Genomic DNA, 21,271 nt, shown 5'->3' with positions numbered 1-21,271 from the left:
ACATTTTAAAAATACCATTTCAAATGAACCTAAACACAATGACTAACATAATTTTATTTTGTGGTTAATTTAGGGTGCACGAGGACTACCAGGTTACAAAGGAGAACCAGGGAGAGATGGAGAAAAGGTACACACACACAAACATAAATGTGTCTAGTTGTGGTAGTCACTCAAAGAGGACAAGGGGGTTATGGATTATGCCTCCCATTCAACAGTGTTCACCTTGGTGAATTCCAGGACTTGTGGGCTCAGAAATTTGTCTGTGGCCATGGGCTAATAAAGCTTTTATTATTAGATGAAAGTGGCTATTACTTGATGACCACTGTCAAATGAAACAGGTGTTGGCATTATCCAGGTGCTATGTTCTCTGCTGTGGTTAGGCTTTGGGGTTGGGGAAAGCTACTCTCTTAGAAGGGGATTATGTGAATGGAATGTTAGCCACAGATAGCCCCATAGTCATGTGTCCATCTCCATAATAGACACCTAACTGGTAGGTGGCCTATTGGCTTAGCTTTACCGAACTTCTTCGAGCTTCAGTGGGTACAGACAGCATTTGAACTGCTGGGTTTCCTTTTTGTTACAACTTTGAGATTTGCCAATGTTTCTTTGAAGTGCATGTTTTAAAAAATATGTTCAGTATGTTAGTGCCTCCCCATGGATCCAGTCAGGGCTGTTGGCCCTGAGAGCTGGTCCATGTCCAAGATGCCCATTTGTATTTGCTCAGATCCCCATGTGGATTTTGTTAGTTTAATTAAACCGCAATATTATTTCTAAGTTCTTTATTCACTCCTGGCAAAAAAAACCTGCACTGATTTTCTAACTATAATCCTTGAAAAATTATTATCTTTTTAAAATAATGTGTACAGCCTGACTGGAGGTGGTGTAGTGGATAGAGCATCAACATGGGACACTGAAGTCTGAGGTTTGAAACCCTGAGATCTCTGGCATATGGGAAAGCAATCAGTGAACAACTAAAATGGCACAACAAAGAATTGATGCTTCTCATCTCCCTTTCTGCCTCTCTCTGTCACATATAATAATAATAATAATAATAATAATAATAATAATGTACAGCATTCCCATGTGAGTAAACACTGATGCAGACTGTATGCATTTTATGTTTTATAACTGCTCGTATTGGTTGCAGAAAATTGTAGTTGTTAAAGCATCACGTTAGGCTGGATCTGCCGCTTCCAAGCTATTTGATCTCAGGCACGTTACTTAATAATGTCTCTGACTCTTATATTCTTCATGACACAATAGGGACTTCTTTGTAGGTTTTTGTGAGAACTACATGAAATAATGTATCAAGAATACTTAGTATGGTTTCTTGTATAGGGTTTTTCTTTAAAAAAATGGTTGCTGTTTTATTGTTCTGCCTTGTTCATCAAGCGGTATGGTTGCAGTTGAGATGTGGCATGGGGTGAGCTGGCACGTGTCATGGCCAAGACATGGGTTAGAGTGGTCTCCAGGGAAAAGAGGAGGCTTAGTGACTACAAAAGAAACAGAGAAGATAGAATAGGTCAGGGCACCTTTACAATATGGGGAGAGTTAGAGCAGCAGCAGTAATCGATATAATTCCTGAAGAAGCAGTATAGAATCCTCTTGTCTACTGAGGCCTCTATAAATGCTTTGAGCCACTAAGCAATTTCTGCCTATTTTAAATGATGGAGGTGCATCTTAAGAGATGAAAGAGAGCAGTCCACAACCACGGGAAAGGCAGAGGTCTTATATTTTCAAGAGATTGCAATATTCTGAGAGACAGCTGGTATTCCTCCAGGTGAATGGGGAATTCCTCTGGGAAGCTGAGGAGGATACCAGTTCTGAGACCTACCATTTAGCATGCAGGATCATTACTGTTTCTTTGACATTTTAATAAGTAGTCCAATTGGGGGATGCATAAAAGTATGCATGTATGAATGAATGCATCAATGAATGAATGAATGAATGAATGAATTTATTTTTCCTTTTACCTGGGTTTTAGAAACTAGACATGAAGAGGAGGCTTTGTATTCATTTTTAAAAAACTGGAGTAAGGCCTGACCCATCAGTGGTACAGAGGGTAGAGCATTGGCCTGGGATGCTGAAGAGCCAGGTTCAAAACCCCAAGGTAGCTGGCTTGAGCGCAGGCTCACTAGCTAGAGCATGAGGTTGCCACTTGAGCATGAAATCATAAACATGACTCCATGATTGCTGGCTAGATCCCAAAGGTAGTTGGCTTAAAGCCCAAGATTGTTTGCTTGAGCAAGGGGTCACTGGCTTGACTGGGGCCCCCTAGTCAAGGCACATATGAGAAACCAATTAATAAATAACTAAAGTATGCAAATATGAATTGATCCTTCTCATCTCTCTCTCTTCCTGTCTGTCTCTCCCTGTCTGTGCCTTTCTCTCTGTCTCTCTCTCACTAAAATAAAAAGAAGAAATTGGAGTAGATGTGCCTTTTTTAAAAAATAAAGGAATAATAAAAATTTGATTGGTCACATCTCAAACTAACTGCTCTATTGTTTTGGGTTGTTGTGCTGTCTTTAATATAGATGTGTGTGAATTTTCTAAAGGCATACTTTTTATTGAATTAGATAAATAAGTTGTGTATTTCTGCAAAGGTTTCTGTTTCCAATTCAGCAATGATTTTATTCAGAATTTATTGTTTGCTGAAATTCATTGTTTGGGCCTAAATCTGATTTGACACAGTCATTATGGGCCTAAAGTCACACATGCTACCACCTAAATTCTGCCTCACATTTCCTGTGTCTTCAGAGAACTCTTTATCTAGAGTTCAAATAATTTAGTAAGTTAGTTAACGACATTTCTTTGGCTCTTCTTCTTTACAGCGGTTCTTTGATTTTTTGAAATTGCAATGTTCAAAGTCACACCCCTGAGATGACCTTGACTTGTGGCAGTGCAGGATATTGCTTCCAGGTTTTTGGGAGATCATTTCACACAGTCTTATTCTCCATTAGGAAAATTTCCCCCAAATAATTTCCATTTTGTGGATTTCCTCCAAAAACTCCCATGGCAGGAATTTTCACTGAGGATAACTAAAATTAGATGTACTTTCCTGCTTAAATTAACATGTTCTTTACATATCAGACAAATCAAATGTGCATAGATTTTGCAAGGTGTTTTTCTCTGAGTTTACAAATCAAAAGAAATATTTATCCATCAAATAGTCTTAATGGGTATCTCATTTTATAATATGCTTTAAAGCTGTTCTTTGGAATCTTAAGAAATACTTTAAGTACTTCAAAAACACTTCCTCAATGTTAAGGAAAACTAATATACTTAAACTATGTGGAGAAATATATTTTGTTAAGACATATTGTGTTGTGTTTGTTGACTGATATCTGTTTATGGGCTTTTGAATAGTGTATGAAATTTTTATAGCAAATTCAAGTCAAAGGAGACAAAGGAAGTATTCATGATTTTTTTAAATTTATCAGACTTTGTGACAAAATCATCACTTGGTTTTTCTAGATTTAAGAAATAAACTAATTATATCTGAGGTATCATTATAGAACAAATTATGTATTTTGTTTAATTTCTTTGTTAGAGCATTGAACATTTAAACAGTTCCTTCAAGACCTCATATTCCCATTGTCCTCGGTATCAATACCAAAAAATACCATGATGAGTGAGACTTCTCTACTTAAATAAGTCCCTTATGTTTTTTATAAAATTTAAAAAATTTGTTTAGAAAATTAAAATTAATGGGGTGATATTGATCAATAAGAATACATAGGTTTCAGGTAAATATTTCTATAACTTTAGAACTGTTGGTTATGTTGTATACCCATCACCCAAAGTCAAATCATTTTCCTTCACTGTATATTTGTCCCTCATTAATCCTCCGCCACAACTCCCTCACCCTGGTAAACACTTCACTTTTATCTATGTCCATGTGTCTTGGTTTTGTACCCCACCTATGTGTGAAATTGTATAGTTCTTAGCTTTTTCTGATCCACTTATTTCACTCAGTATAATGTTTTTAAGGCCCATCTATGTTGTTGTAAATGGAAATATGTCATTATTTCTTATGGCTGAGTAGTATTCCATTGTATATATGTACCACATTTTTATTCAATCCTCTATTGAGAGACACTTTGGTTGTTTCCATGTCTTGGCCCTGTGAACAATGCTGTGATGAACATGGGGTTGCATGTGTCTTTATGTATCAGTGTTTTTGAGTGTTTTGGGTAGATACCCAGTAGAGGGATTGCTGGGTCATATGGTAGTTCTATTCTTAATTTTTTGAGGAACCATCATACTCTCTTCCATAATGACTGTACCAGTTTACATTCCCACTAGCAGTGAATGAGGGTTCCTTTTTCTCCACAGCCCCTCCAACACTTGTTATTACCTGTCTTGTTGGTATCTGGGCTTCCAAAGTCAAAAGATTAAGAGGGGCTCTAGTGATTTCTAATATATAGCTCAGGCACAATCAACTTCAATATCGATATATTGAGAGAAAAGTAACAAAGGATCAAACCAAAAGGGTTGTTAGGGAAAAATATGTTAAAACTTAGTTTGTTAGTGGTTTTACTTCTGGCAGAGTTCCTGAAGTCCATCCCCCCCCCCAAAATGTTTAAAAATATTAAAGCACAGCCATTAGTGACATGGGAGGGAGAAATAGTTGGAACTGGCTTGCCAAAGCTGCTAGGGTTTTCTGCTTTCTCAAAAAGAGTAATACAGCTATGTAGCTTTCTGAAAGTATCACAGTGTAAACAGTGGTGTGTGTGTGTGTGTGTGTGTGTGTGTATTACAGGGAGAGGGAAAAATGGTTTAAAGCAGTTCAAAGTTACAGGCTGAGTTCTGAATTCAGGCTACTTAATTAGCCAGTGATACTTCTTAGTCTCTTCAAACTTAGTTTTTAAAATCTAGAAAGTGGGTGCTATGTTATTTTTTTATGGTCTTGTTTGGAAGATTAAATGAAGCCATGTGCTTGGCCAAACTTAAGCACTATAAATTTGTGGTGATGATAATAGTGATGATTTCCTTATTGGAACCACCATCCTGCAGATTATATAAGGTAAATTGTTTTGGAAATATCTTTGATTTACTTTTTATCATTTATTTGCATGTTGAAGTGCTCATCCAAAGAAGACAGGCATTTCCTAAACTTCTTCCCACGGCTTCTACCTGGATATGTATCTACATTCTGCCTTCTCTCATTAATAGCAATGAATTGTCTATATATAATACCTAACCGTCCTTTTGTGCTCAGGATCCCATAGTTCTGTATTACTTTGTGTTATTAACTAGCCCTTCTCATCTGTGTCATTAGTTTTTCTTCTTTGCTAGTTAAATTATTCTAATAGTCCAAAAGATGACCGATCTCAAACAAGCACATAGCCTTGTGTAGTTACTATCCCTTTCTTCATTCCCACCACAATATGAGCATGACTTAACTCACTCTCTTACGTCCCTTTCTCTCTTTGACACATGCCAGTGGAATTTCTGTCCCAACCGTGTCTACATATTTAGATCACTAATGTCTACCATCTTTAAAATCCAGTAGTCAGTGTTTTCCAATAATTTCTGCTTATCTTGTATGTCTGAGTAGCATTTGACACAAATAACTGTCCCTTCCTCTTAAAATGATTTCTTCTCTTTGCTTCTGGGATATCACATGTTCCTATATTTTCTCTTACTAGTTGGTTACTTTTTCATAGTTTAGCTATTATGTCTTCTTCTTCTTTCTATTCTCTAAATCGTGGGTTGGTTAGCCCTGTTCCCTTTCTCTCATTCCTTAATCAAGTCTATTGTGGTAATATTAGTAAATATAAACTTATAGGAATATGAATTAATATAGCAAACATATAATTATACATATTGGTGATAAGTGTGGTGATTAATATGTTGACATAATGTTACAGTTAATATAATTAAAACATTATTAAATCAATACTTATACACACATATATATATACTTTGTTTTCTAATAAAGTAGTGTGCTTTATCTGAATCTGGAGAATGCATGGAAGCGTTGTTAGAACCCGAAATTTTCTGGAAAATGTTCTCTGATTTTTTGAAGGAGTGGTGCCCCATTTTCCTTCTTTCCTATACCCTTTCCTCAGAGACTCTTCCTCCAAAGCAGCACTAGCTGTACCCCCCCGACATATTCTCTGCACTAGGGATGAGTGTCCGCCTTGCACATATGGTGCTGACCTCTGTGTGCTCAGGTTTTCAGTACTTCTCTGGATATATTGGCAAAGTCTTGATTGTTTCCTGATCTTTCGACCCCCTTTTATTGTAAGGCTCTGTAATGGATTCAGCATCTCAACTCATTACGAGGGACCAGTAATTCCATTTCCTGCCTCATGTATTGGCTGCTCCCTGTCCTGTTTTCTTTTGTGGTACTGGCGTCATTGGGAAACTTAGCTTTTATTGAGTTTTTACAGAGCGCTTCATATTTCCTTGTTTCTGAACTTGATTTCTCATTTCACTTTGGGTACACTCTCTTCTCTGGTCACTGATAAGCTATGGCAGTGACCCTGTAGTAGAAGCTCGGGAATCCACATTTTATTTTTTAGGCCTGAGTAGTTCGATGGCGATCCCCACACCCCAGGGAAATGCCCTTCCTTGTGTTAGAGAGTGGGGACATTTTAGTAGATTTGTACAGTTCCCAGTAAGTCATCATTACCCAAGCTTGAGTAAGACTTAGCATTTATTTTTGTGTTTTTCTGAAGTGAGAAGCCGGGAGGCAGACAGACTCCCACATGCATCCAAATGAGATCCACCCAGCATACCCACCAGGGGGCGGTGCTCTGCCCATCTGGGGCATTGCTCCCCTGCAACTGGAGCCATTCTAGCACCTAAGGCAGAGGCCATGGAGCCATCCTCAGCACCTGAGGTGGAGGCCATGGAGCCATTCTCAGCATCTGGGCCAACTCTACTCCAATGGAGCCTTGGCTGCAGGAGGGGAAGAGAGAGAGAGAGAGAGAGAGAGAGAGAGAGAGAAAGGAGAGGGGCAAGGGGGGAGAAGCAGATGGGCCCTTCTCCTATGTGCCCTGACCAGGAATTGAACCTGGGACTTCCACATGCCGGGCCAGCGCTCTACTGCTGAGCCAACTGGCCAGGGCTTTAGCATTTGTTTTTAATGGAGAGGAGAAAAAACCAACCAAAATGTGTAAGGTTTTTGGTGTATTGGGTGCTTGAAAGCCTTTACTATTGTGTGTATATTTTTTGTTATTATATTTTTAGACATGTTTTATAATATATTGGTATTATCCATATTATTATTATCACATAGAACCCTCACAGAAAGACATATATGATTATTAGACTAAGTCATGCTATGCCTATTTTTATATTAATTGTGAAGTAAATCATTCCTATTTTACAATTTGGAAAACAGAAGTGAAAAAGTTAAATAATTTGTCTGAAGTTACTTAAGGATCACGGAGTGGAGATAAAGTGTGTTGATCTGAATGTGGCTTTCTTTTCACATTTTTCTTCTTTGGACAGAATAATTTATAGCAGTGTGGTGTGTTTCACTTTCATGCTGTTGCCTGCACCTGCATGCCTGTCCGTAGCTGAGTAGATTGTAGGAGGATGAAGGTAGTTGGATGAATGAGTTTAGGTTGTGCTGATTGTGGTATGAGATAGGATTCATGGTCTACATATCTCTCTTTTTTTTGTGACAGAGACAGGGAAGGATACAGAGAGAGGGACAGACAAACAGGAAGGGAGAGAGATGAGAAGCATCAATTCTTCATTGTGGAACCTTAATTGTTCATCGATTGCTTTCTCATATGGGCCTTGACCGGGGGTAGGAGCTACAGCAGACTGAGTGACCCCTTGCTCATGACAATGACCTCGGATGCAAGCCAGCAACCCTTGGGCTTCAAGCCAGAGACCATGGGGTCATGTATATGATCCCACACTCAAACTGGATGAGCCCATGCCCAAGCCAGCAACCTCAGGGTTTTGAACCGTGGTCCTCTGCATCCTAGTCCAATGCTCTATCCACTGTGCCACCGCCTGGTCAGGCTACATATCTCTTTAATGAAAGTGGGATCATAGAGTGAATCAAACTTTAACTTGTAGAATCTTTGTAGTAGAAGACTTTTGAGCATGTAGTCCTGTATATATGTATGAATTATATGCCTATGTTACTGTACAAAGCATTATGTCCTTTGGAAACAAATACATACACTGAGAAACTTTAAAATAAAGAGATTTTAAAAATATTAATTTTCATATTCTCTTATTACTGAAATAAATAATCTGGACCTGACTTTAGAAACTGTAACTCTAGATCAATTTATGAGATAAACAGCCTCTCCAAAGGCATTTGCACCAATCTTGAAAGCTTTGGAGGCAACCTATAGAAAATAGAACCAGCTTACTGTAAATCTTGGGTTCTCTTTGATTCTAATCTCTTGTAAACTTGGATAGAACCAAGACTGTGACTCCTCAGAATATCTGTTGTATAGACATTTTTTTGGAAGACTCAAGCTAGGATAGAGTAGGTTATGCTGCAATAACAAACGAATCCTAAACCCAGTATTTTTGGATGTAGCCATTGATTGCTTCTCAAATGTGCCATGACCTGCAGTCAAGCCGGGCCTCAGGATCCAGCCAGAGATCCCAGATTGAACCCATGATCATAGGACTCCGGATTGACACTCTGTTCACTGTGTCACCAGCTGGGGCTGTGGTCTATTTCTTTTAATTACTACTTGCAAACTGGGCAATTGTTTTCTGAGTTCATCTCTTTAACAGTACCTTGTCAAATAAACCAATACCAACTAATTCATGATACTAACATTCTGTTTTCTCAGTTCCTTTTTTATTATTATTAATCAACTGGTTTTACAGAGAATGGAAGGGAGGGAGGAAAGGAAAAGAGAGAGAGAAAAAAAGAGACAGAGAAAGAGAAATATTAATTTGTTGTCCCACTTATTTAGGCATTCACTGGTTGATTCTTGTATGTGCTCTGACTGGGGGTTGAATCTGCAACCTTTGCATATCAGGATGAGGCTCTAACCAATTGTACTACCCGGCCAGGGCCTGTTTTCTCAATTCTTTACCTCTAGTCGCAAGTTCATTTGGTGCATGATTTGCTTTTCAAGTTATTACAAGAAAAATTTTAGTAAAATATTCACCACTGCATTACATGAATAAACATTTTTCCAACCTCCAATAACTGTTTTATACTGCTCACTGCCTAACTCCATAGTGCCACATATAAACGTTAATATTGTTGTTTTGGCAGAGTCCTCTTTCTGCTATACCAATTTTTGTATTAATGTAGGCTTAGCTGTACTGCAGTAATGGATGATCCAATGGCTCAGTGGGCAGCACGAGAACATTTATTTGTCTTTCACATTACATGCCCATTGTGTATAAAATTTGGCTTAACTTGACCACATTTGCTACCAATTACCTTTAAACCTTGACCAAAACGTGGCTGAGTATAATGTGTTTGGGTCACACTTTCTTGTAGTTACTGTCTCAATATTCCCCAACCATTTTGCTCATTAAGTTTCTCTGACCCCCGCTTCTCTCCCCAGCCCCCCTAACTGTTGGATGTTACTATGGATGCCATGCCTTTTTCTTTTACTTAAAAATCTCAACTTATGGACATGAAGGTAGCTTTGTCCATATTTTAATGTTTTTGTCCCAATGTTGGTGAGTGTGCTCCTAGTCTTCTCACTTCGTCTGAGCTTTGTCATCTCCAGTAAGTCAACTTTGAAAGTCGTGTCTTCTAAAACTGGCCAGAGAATAAATCTTAGCTGGGACTTTATTTAGTCTTCATAGGAAATCCTGGTTTGCCCCTTTCTTCTGTAGTTTTATCAAGTATTTATTGCCCAGCTAAATTCCATTTCATTAAGTACATATCTTAATCTTGCCAGCCCTTCAACTGGTTACCTCATTTCAGTCTTCTGAAGAGTCAGCTGCAGTTGTTCTATTAACTTTAATCTCTTTTCTCTCTCTAGGATCTTTTTCCACTCCCTCTTGCTCCAAGCAAAAGGGAAAAACATATATATATATATATATATATATATATATATATATATATATATATATTCGAAGGTAGTTCTGGTTCTTGTCTTATCAATCTATTCACATGATAGGAGAAAGAAAATCATCCTGTTTTCTTGTTGTGTTTATTGGTGGCTCCTTAATTTTTTTTTCCTTTTGCCCTCTGCCTGGCTAACTTGTGGCATTTTGGGGATTTAAGCTTATAGATGAAAAAGGAACCTGTACTAAATCTGACTGTAATAACCTCACAAGGTGATCTGATCACCAATTCCTAACTGGGCAGGTCCTGGTGGTAGTCACTCTTCAAGCCTATAAAAAGGTTAGGCTTTGCCTTAAGCAAGCCCCGTCTATTGTTCTCATGTATCTAGTTACACGCCTTGGAAATGCCAGTGGTTTTAGACCACTGGAAGGCATAACCATCTTCAAGGATGAACATAATCTTGTTAACTATCTTGTACCTTGCTTTTTCCCACATTCATGCAATCTTTCTTCCCCTTTTACATTCTAAATGTTCAAAAGAAACTGCACAACTGTCATATTCTCGAGCATTTGAAATCGTGTTTTTGGTGTGAGTTTGGCTCAAATAAACTCATAAAAATGTCTTTTACGTTGACAAACTCTGGAATGTATAGGATTTTAGTGGGCCTCTCTTTCTCTCTGTCTCTCACACATACACATACACATACACACACACACACACACACACACACACGCGCGCCAGATTGTTATTAACCTTTGGTGAAAATTAAGGTAATCAAGGGTAATTTTCAAGCTATTCTTGAAAAGGATATTTATTACAAGCTATAAAAATACTATTCTTAGAAATGGAATAGCTGGGTCATAAGGCAGTTCCATTTTTTTTTTTAATTTTTATTTATTCATTTTAGAGAGGAGAGAGAGAGAGAGAGAGAGAGAGAGAGAGAGGCAGAGAGAGACAGAGAGGAGACAGAGACAGGGGGAGGAGCTGGAAGCATCAACTCCCATATGTGCCTTGACCAGGCAAGCCCAGGGTTTTGAACCGGCGACCTCAGCATTTCCAGGTTGACGCTTTAACCACTGTGCCACCACAGGTCAGGCCAAGGCAGTTCCATTTTTAATTTTTTGAGGAAACTTCACAGTTTTCCACAGTGACTTCAGGAGTCTGCATTACCACCAGCAGTGCAGGAGGGTTCCCTTTTATCCACACCCTCAAGTAGCACTTGTGTGTTGATTTGTTAATAAGAACTATTCTGACAGGTGTGAGGTAATATCTCACTGTGGTTTTAATTTGCATTTCTCTAATGATTACTGAAGAGCATTTTTTTCATATGGTTATTGCTCATTTGTATGTCCTCTTTTGAGAATTGTCTATTCAGGTCTTTTGCCCATTTGTTAATTGGATTGCTTACCTTCCTTGAGTTGAGTTTTAGGAGTTCTTTATAAATTTTGGTTATTAACCGCTTGTCAGATGTATCAGCAAATATGTTCTCTCATTGACTGGGTTCTCTTTCTATTTTGTTAATGGTGTCTTTTGCTGTGCAAAAGCTTTTTAGTTTGATATAGTACATTTTTAAATTTTGTCCTTTATTTCACTTGCCCAAGAAGATATATTGGAAAAATATTGCTTCCAGAGATGTCTGAGAGTCTATTGCCTATGTTTTCTTCTAGGATTTTTATGATTTTGCTACTTACATTTAAGTCTTTTATCCATTTTGAATTTATTTTTGTGAATGGTGTTAAATTGGTCTAGTTTCATTTTTTTTCCCTTTTATTCATTTTGAATTTATTTTTGTGAATGGTGTTAAATTGGTCTAGTTTCATTTTTTTTTTCCCCGTCCATTTTTCCCAACACCATTTATTAAAGAGACTATCTTTACTCTATTGTATACTCTTACCTCCTTTGTCACATATTAATTGACCAAAAAAGCATAGGTTTATTTCTGGGTTCTCTGTCCTGTTCCATTGATCTGTATGCCTGTTCTTAAGCCAGTACCAGACTGTTTTGATTACAATAGCCTTATAGTATAACTGATATCAGGAAATGTGATACCTTCCACTTTCTTCATTTTCAGGATTGCTGGGGCTATTTTTTTTTTATTTTTTGGTTTCTTATAAGTTTTTGGAATATATGTTCTAGATCTGTAAAGTCTGCCATTGGAATTTTAATAGGACTTGCATTGAATCTGTAGATTGCTTTGGGTAGCATGAATATTTTAATGATGTTAATTTCTCCTATCCATGAACATGGTATATGCTTCTACTTGTTTTTTAAATTTTTTGGTTGGAATTTTATAAGGAATTTTTAGGTTGAGTTATAATTAGTTTTTCTTTTTTTTTAAATGTTTGTATTTTTAATTTTTTTTGTGTGTGTGACAGAGAGAGAGAGTCAGAGAGAGGGACAGACAGGCAGGGAAGGAGAGAGATGAGAAATATCAATTCTTTGTTGTGGCACCTTAGTTGTTCATTGATTGCTTTCTCATATGTGTCTTGACTGGAGGGCTACAGCAGACCGAGTGACCCCTCACTCAAGCCAGTGACCTTGAGCTCAAGCTGGTGAGCCTTGCTCAAACCAGATGAGCCCGTGCTCAAGCTGGCAACCTTGGGGTCTCGAATCTGGATCCTCCAGTGGATAGAGTCTGATGCTTTATCCACTGTGCCACCGCCTGGTCAGGCGAGTTATAATTAGTTTTTCAAGGCATATAAATATGTAAAGAACTAAGTTACATAGTTGTAATTAGGCTTTGTCTGAAATACCTTTAAATTTGGGTGAATTTTTTAAGTTTTTGAGGACCATAAGAATGTTCTGAGGATTATTTTTTTCATTTTTTAAGAAAGTAACCTTTGTTTTTTACCTAGAAATGTTATAAACCATAAATAAGTAAGGTACCAAGGTGTTTTTTTTATTGGCTTTTATTCATTTTAAGTTAATCTTAATTTTTAAATGTTTTTGGTGACAGTCTTGGTTAATAAAATTATATTAAGAAACTGGTTTTGTATTTTCTAAAGAGAGTAGATTTTTATTGGATTTATGTAAATAAATATATTACTATTACAATAATGCTTACTTATTAAGAGTTGTTAAATTTTGAAGGGTTTAAGTAGGGAGAAATATATAAATGTTCTAACATTAATTATAAAATATAATTTACTAATCTATTTTAAGAAAAATAAGTTTTCTTATATTTGGAAAACAAAAAGATTTAAGAATTAACAATACTTTGAATAAAGTCAGGAAAATAAAAATTTTCTTATTTAGCTTTATAATTAATTTTTGTTTATCTTGGTTATTTGTCAGTATTTTTATGAATTCAGTTATTTTTTTAGAGTTTTATAAATTTTTCTTTAGTTTAAAGGAATTATTTGATTATTTATTTTTAGAAACCTGTTTTTTAGAATAAATTTAAGTCCTTTTTATGGATTACTTTGGAAATATAATGTATTTGTAAACTTAGATTAAAATAGTGGCTGCTTTTGATAAAAAGAAAAACTTAAAATATGGTTACAGATCTGAATAACAATTAGAATAACTAATAAAGGTATATTAAAGACTTGTAGACTTTTAGAGGTTTTTACAGAATTTGCAGAGTACCTGTTGTAATAAAATATATGTATATAAACAAAATATAATTGTTATTGTTATATTTTGTAAAGTTTTTAAAAGTGATTTTAAGTATATTAAATAGGTCTAGTTAGTCTAATATATATTTTAATTTTTTAGGACAATTTTCTTAAAGTCCCTTTTTTTGTAATATGTATGTTCTTTTTTTATTTGCAATTAAAATAATTTTTAATTTTGGGGGTGTTGTATAGATCTTTTATAACCTGTATAAACTTTTTGTGACTTACACAAACCTTTTGTACTATTTAGAAATAACTAGTTTTTAGAACTACTTACTTTTTAAAAAATGTATATTTGTATTTTATACCACTTATTACTAAAACTATATAATTTTTTTAAATTTACCATATTTTTCACTCCATAACATGTATCTGACCATAATACACACTTAGGGTTTTAAGGAGGAAAATAAGAAAGAAAATACTCTGAACCAAGTGGTGTGTTAAAATATTTAATAAAATACTGTATTTTTCACTCCATAAGATGCACTGGCATTTTCCCCTCCACTTTTGCGGTAGAAAAAGTGCATCTTATGGAGTGAAAAATACAGTAATTAGAATTTTTAATTTTTAAAAACCTTAATTTTTAGTGAGGACTAAGTAATTAGTAATTTTAGATTGATATTTTTATGAATATATTTTATGACCTTTAGAAAGAGTTTTTTTTTTATTGGCAAACACTTATATTTTTAAGACTTTTTTTTTTTTTTTTTTTTTTTTTATTTTTCTGAAGCTGGAAACGGGGAGAGATAGACTCCCGCATGCGCCTGACCGGGATCCACCCGGCATGCCCACCAGGGGCGACGCTCTGCCCACCAGGGGGCGATGCTCTGCCCCTCCGGGGCGTCGCTCTGCCTCTCTAGTGCCTGGGGCAGAGGCCAAGGAGCCATCCCCAGCGCCCGGGCCATCTTTGCTCCAATGGAGCCTTGGCTGCGGGAGGGGAAGAGAGAGACAAAGAAGAAGGAGGGGAGGGGGGTGGAGAAGCAAATGGGCACTTCTCCTATGTGCCCTGGCCAGGAATCAAACCCGGGTCCCCCGCACGCCAGGCCGATGCTCTACCGCTGAGCCAACCAACCAGGGCCATATTTTTAAGACTTAACAGAGATAATAGGAACCTGTTATAAACTTGGGCAAAGTAAAGATGTTTTTTGTTAATAACCTTAAAAGACACTAATTGAATTTAATTGCTATTAACACTGTACTAATAGCAAATGTTTTTCTAGACCACTTGATTAAAAAAACATTTGGAATTACTTTATTTTATAGTATTTTAATAGTGGTAGAGAAGGCTAGACTCCTTATTTGTCCTTTGCCATAGAAGAATAAGAATTTTAGACAGATAAGTTTTTAAACTGAATTTGACTTCTCCTATTTTACAGACCTGAGTACAATTTGATATATAAACAAGACAATTACAGTAGAGAGACATGGGCATGACACATAAATAGAATCTGATTAAACTTAATACTAGAATTGTTATTTGGTCCTTAACTGTGAAGATAATCAATACAAAGTACAGTAATTAGTATGGCAAGGCCTTACAGAATACTAAACAAAGAAATAAGTTTAGGATTCAAAATTTTATTTAAGTTTAAGGGAGTGTTTTTTTATGTATTTTAGTTTTAAATTTTTTTAAATTTTTTTATTTATTCATTTTTAGAGAGGAGAGAGAGAGGGAGAGAGAGAGACAGAGAGAGAGAAGGGGGGAGGAGCTAGAAGCATCAACTCCCATATGTGCCTTGACCAGGCAAGCCCAGGGTTTCGAACCAGCGACCTCAGCATTTCCAGGTCGATGCTTTATCCACTGCAGGTCAGGCTGTATTTTAGTTTTAAAGTAACAATGTCCAGAGTACTTAATACAGGAATGAGACTATTTTTTTTAGTTTAACATTAGAGTTGGCATATCTAATTTTGTATGTGAGAAATTAACTCAGGCTTTAAAAGAGTCATATCTTGGCCATTTTAAGTTGATAGTATTTTATAAATTTATAAGGATAGGTTGACCAATTAGATATGTCCTAATGGACATTTTTTTTTTTTTTTTTTTTTTAGAAATAGATGTGGTGTCTCCTATTTTTGATATTACTTAGTAGGTTATAACCAATAAAACAACAGGTACTATCTGAGGTATTGCTAATTTAAATGTACAGGGAAGACAAATGCAAAACAAAAGGACTATTTTTACCAATGTAAATGCAAAAATGTGTCTTTTACGGGAGACAAAATTTCAACGTGGGATCAGACCAATATAAAAGAATAGTACTTACCTAAATGACACCCTCATCTTTATTTGTTCTGGGCTGATCCTGATGGGGGACACCAAGGAGCAGAGTTGGCTGTATCCCCGATAATAAATAAATACTTGGCATTTGTCAGGGAGTTTTTAAAGTCTAGCTCCCACGGGCCTGTCCATCCAAGTAACCCATTGGGATTCCCATCAAAACTTACCAGAGGTCCTGATGGGTCCCAATTGGGTCACCAAAATATGTAACCAGAAAATAAAGCCGGTTTCAGGGTTACCCACCACCCTTAATGCCAATAAAGAGAGATGAGGAGTGAGTAGGCATAAGGTGTGTCTTTTATTTCAAATTGCAGCAACTTGAGAAGGCAGGTGACTCCTTTCCAAAATAACTAGCTTACCATTCTCCTGGTGCTGGTAGGATTTATAGGGTTTAGGGGCTGTTAGTAATGGTGTAAGGGGTAAAAGAAAAAAAAATAAAAAAAATCTATGCAATTAGTCACGTAGTGGGTTCAGCTCAGGAACATCTCCTTTGCCATTTCTTTTTTTTTTTTTTTCTTTTTTTTTTTTTTATTTATTCATTTTAGACAGGAGAGAGAGAAAGACGGAGAGAGAGAGGAGAGAGAGACAGGGGGGAGGAGCTGGAAGCATCAACTCCCATATGTGCCTTGACCAGGCAAGCCCAGGGTTTCGAACCAGCGACCTCAGCATTTCCAGGTCGACACTTTATCCACTGTGCCACCACAGGTCAGGCCTTTGCGATTTCTTTTGATGTAGCTCAGGCCTACTCAGTATAGTCCTGTCTGATGTCCTTAGTAAAATCTCCAGGGAAGTGTCTCCCAGGAACAGCTGGGACCTGGCACCTCTAAATTGTCTGTGAAAAGACTCCCTGTTTTCTTAAGATACAGAGTAAAGCTTTAAGATTGGTGAACTAAGTTTTTATTTAATTTATAGGCCTTGACTTTTCACAGTACATCCTGTGTTTTGGCTTTTATAAACAACTATTGTGACTTAAACTCCCCTAATTATCAGCTCTCTCCCCAATGTAAGCTTTTTCCAACATTCCTGCAAAGGTCAACTTTTTGCTACATTTCAAAGGCCAGGGAGCTATTAGGAGAGAATAACAAGTAGATGAACTATTTCTTAACCCTTATATATTTCCTATTTATTACGACTAAAAGTTACTATTAGTGAAGCCAGATTTCTTACTTCTGGGCTCCCCTATCAAAATGACCCCACCAGATGAGATCATAGTATAATGGAGCGCAATGAACAGTACCCACTGAGAGCTTATCATCAGCTTCCCTGTGAGCTGACAACCAGGAAACACCAAATATCTTAAGAAAACTAAAGAAAAATCTTATAAGAAACTGACATAGGCATGGAGAAGAGGTCTTGCAAAAACTCTGTCATTACTACCCTCAGAGAGACAGAAGTCCTGATATACCCTACTTTTTAGCTGTGTTCCCTAGTGTTGAGTGATAGGTCCTCAGGACCAACCTAGAGGCACACCTGTAGCCCATGATTCCCTTGTAACATTCCAGATCCCTGGTCTTGGCAATCCCTGCACAAGCCACCCCAATCCCATTCCTCGGGTCTGCAGGCTTCTTCCTGTCTCTGTCCTAATAGGGCCTTCCAACACAGTTGTGTCTACTCATACACACGTAGAAGGGGCTGAGGGAAGGTTGTTTATGTGAAGTGTGGATGGAGGCTGAGTGAGTGGTTAGGACTGCTGATGAGATACCCCTAAGCCCCCAGATGCTTTCCTTTTCTGAACATAAATCAAACCCTGAAAAATTAACATTACTCTTTCATAGAGATAGGGTTGTACTGTAGATATGCATTTAACTGTTTGCAGATTTATTTTCAATGGATTTTGAAACGTGTAAGGTTGAAATATACATGATATATATGATTGATTTTTTAGGCTGAAATGTGTTTTCTTTCATTAATTCTAGTTTTATTTTTCAGGGTGACCGTGGACTTCCTGGTTTTTCTGGGCTTCATGGAATGCCAGGATCAAAGGTGGACAAAATCTGATCTTTTAAAATATATGCAGCAATGCCATATATTCTTTCAAATTTCATATTCAAACTTTATATTATAAAGGTATTATAAATAAATGCTTATATGTAAATTAAAGTGTGCTAAAGTAAATGATTAGATTAACATTAATATTATAGTTCACATAAAGCTTTGAAAAGTTTCTTTAAAATTTCTAGTCATAAATATTGAAGCCTTGAAAAATTGATGAGTAAGTTTTATTATATAGAAGTCCCAACTATCCTTATTTTTCCTTTTTTTTTGTTTTAAGCCTGGAAAATAGAACTTTTGTAAACAAAGCTTAAATTCTTTTTATTTTATTTTGTTGTTGGAGTATTAAACTCTTGTTTATAATTGGTATAATTTTTTCTTTAATATGTGAGAAAAATATTCCTATATCTCTAAAATTCAATATTTGTATTTTGTCTTCTAGGGTGAAATGGGTCCCAAAGGAGATAAAGGGTCACCTGGATTTTATGGCAAAAAGGGAAGTATCGGTCACAAAACAAAGTATCCATATTGAACTTTCACTGTAATGTAAATAGAAAGCTTGAATTTTCATCCCAAACCACCATTTTAGCAATTAGTTTTATTCACATATCTCAGGGGTTTTATTAAAACCAATGGAGAAAATAACTGGTGATTGTTTGTTAGGCATGGTATGCTACAAGAATATGTTGATGCATTGTCTTTTTTTGGGGGGGGGCGTTGGTTTTTTGTTTGGGGTTGTTCTGTTGTTATTGTTTGTCTTCTTGAGCCTATGGTGTGTTACTGGTCATTTTAAACTTTGACAGTAATTACAGGAAGAGATTCCTTGGAAGTAATAGTTGCTTCACAGTATATCCATTGCGAATTGATGTTATGGGCCTTGCTAGTTCTTCACATTGAAGGACGGTTATATTCTCTGCATCTTTAAAATACTCATTGCCTTATTAATTTTTCCAAGATGTGGTTTCTGTGTTTAGATGCTTGTGATATTTCTGCGTCTGTCAGTGTTTTCAGTGTCTCAGGTTTGTCCATTGTCCTGGTAAAATAGTACTCTGCTAGTAGGTTTCAAAGGCAAACACGAGCTATAGTTCTGCGGATTCTGTCACTATATAAGGAGGTTAACTTACTGTCCTAATTAAGTGTGAGTTGAAAGTTTAAAAGATTATTGTAAGGATTGTCTTTAAGTGTTCTCTATTGATACAGGGTGCAAAAGGTGAAAAGGGGAATGCTGGTTTTCCTGGCCTTCCGGGACGTGCTGTGAGTTTGATGAAAAGTTCTTGCATGCTTTGTTTTAAATAAAAATGATCTTATAGTATCTTTCTTTTAAAAATTGTTGCAAAACTATAATTAAATATGTGTCTTTACCTTTCAGGGAGAACCAGGGCGACATGGAAAGGATGGATTAATGGGTAGTCCTGGTTACAAGGTATTTACAAACAGAACAGAAAAGATTTCTGTAGTTTGGAAATGAACACTCGGAAAATGTACCAGTATTAGACTTCTTTACATATGACATTAGCATAAAATTAATGATCTAAGGTTGTTTTATTGTAATTTAAAAATCATACTAAATTTCTTTTGAGTTTGTTGTGAATTTTTATATGATAGAAATAAACCTCCAGGATATTAAAAGGTTGACTTCTTTGAAAAAACCATTCAGTCGGGTTTGTTTGGTTGGTATGAAGCATAAGTTCTTAGCTCTCACTCCCAATAGGCTAAGGTTTCAGTACAATTGAATATTTTTTAGTATATTTACAGAGTTATGTAATCATTGCTAGAGTCTAATTTTAAAATATTTTCATCACCTCAAAAAGAAACCCTATACTTGTTAACAGTCACTCCCTATTTCTACCCACGCCATTATTCCTCCATTTCCAGCCCTATGCAACCTCTAATCTACTTTCTCTTTCTCTGGATTTGTGTACTCTGAACATTTTATATAAAAGGAATCATATAGTATGTGGTCTTTCATTCTTAATCTCTTTCAATGACCATAATATTTTCCAGGTTCATCTATGTCTTGGCCCATATCAGTATATTTTATTCCTCTTTACTGCTGATAATGTTTCATTGTATGAATATGTCACATTTTATTTATGAATCCATGTTGGGCTATTTATTAGCCAACAATATTACTATTATCCATAGTGCTGTTCTGAATATTTGTGTACAAGTTTTTGTGAGGATGTATGTTTTATTTCTGTTGGGTATTATTCCTAGTAGTGGAATTACTGGGGCATAGACCTGTGTTTAACATCTTGAGGTCAATTTACTCTTGGTATTTGCTTTCCTGATAGATTCATGCCACCCCTCATCTTTAACTTTGGTTATATCTCCCATTTTTCTAACTAGTATGGATTTCCTGAAAACAATTATTTATTTTTTCTCATTTGTTTGTAATTTTTTTTTTTTTTGAGATAGAGAGAAGCATCAACTCATTCCACTTAGTTGTGCACCCATTGATTGCCTCTCATATGTGTCCTGGCGGCCAGGGCTCAAACCGGTGACCTCGGGGTCAAGTCTGTAGCCTAGGCACTCCAGGATGATGCTCTATCCACTGTGCCACCAACCAGGGTCTTATTATTATTTTTTTTATAATTTTTTACTGGAATAATTTATGATTTTTAAAAATGCCTATTTACTTAAAAAGACAAACACTTTATTTTTTAGGGCAGTTCCCAAATCGACTTCTCACACTGGAGTGGTACATTTGATTCAGTTGATAGACCTACTTTGACATATGATTGTCACTCAAAGTCCATAGTTTACATTATGGTTCCCTTTTGATATCATACATAATAGTTCCACTGCCATAAAAACCCTCTGTGCTCTATTCATCCTTTCCTCCCTTCAACTCCTGGAAATCACTGATCTTTTTTCTGTCTCTGTATCTGTGCCTTTTCCAGAATGTCATATAGTTGGAATCACACAAGATGTAGCCTTATTATATTGGCTTCTTTCACTTAATAATATGCATTTAAGGGTCCTCCATGTCTTTTTGTGGCTTGATGGCTCATTTCCTTTTAGCACTGAATAATGTTACTTTTACTGAATGGTCTCCAGTTCAAATTTCTATTTTGGGAATCGCTGGGTATTGAATCATACCTAATTTTTCTCTGATAGAGACATTGCGATTGTTTCATTTGAAGGAATTGGCTCACACCACTGGAAAGGCTAGTATATCCAAAACCTGCAGGGCAGGCAGGCAAATCTAGAGAAAAGCAGATCTAATCCAAAGACAGTCTGAAGACAGAATTCTTTCTTCCTCAGGAACATCTCAGTCATTTTTTCTCAAGTCCTTCAACCCATTGGATAAATCCCACCCACATTATGGAGGGTAATATAATTTTCAAATCTCAAAGGTTACTAATTTAAACGTTAATTATATCTTTAAAAAACACCTTCAGAACACTGTCC

At 36.3% G+C, this 21,271-nt stretch overlaps 1 protein-coding gene across 1 annotated transcript in view; it reads left to right on the top strand.

Moving 5' to 3' along the window:
• COL21A1 (collagen type XXI alpha 1 chain) overlaps positions 1–21,271 on the top strand; it is a 200,179-nt gene that overhangs the window by 112,571 nt on the left and 66,337 nt on the right. Inside the window, exons 12-16 of the mRNA XM_066252823.1 lie at positions 74–127; positions 17,795–17,848; positions 18,300–18,355; positions 19,060–19,111; positions 19,227–19,280. Of these exons, the coding sequence (XP_066108920.1) occupies positions 74–127; positions 17,795–17,848; positions 18,300–18,355; positions 19,060–19,111; positions 19,227–19,280 (270 nt within the window). The remainder of the gene's footprint in view (positions 1–73; positions 128–17,794; positions 17,849–18,299; positions 18,356–19,059; positions 19,112–19,226; positions 19,281–21,271) is intronic.

This window comes from Saccopteryx bilineata, chromosome 1 (genome assembly GCF_036850765.1).
Source record: "Saccopteryx bilineata isolate mSacBil1 chromosome 1, mSacBil1_pri_phased_curated, whole genome shotgun sequence".
Taxonomy (NCBI): domain Eukaryota; kingdom Metazoa; phylum Chordata; class Mammalia; order Chiroptera; family Emballonuridae; genus Saccopteryx; species Saccopteryx bilineata.
The sequence above is the reverse complement of the archived record's forward strand: the minus strand, read 5'-3'. Positions and strand labels throughout refer to the sequence as shown.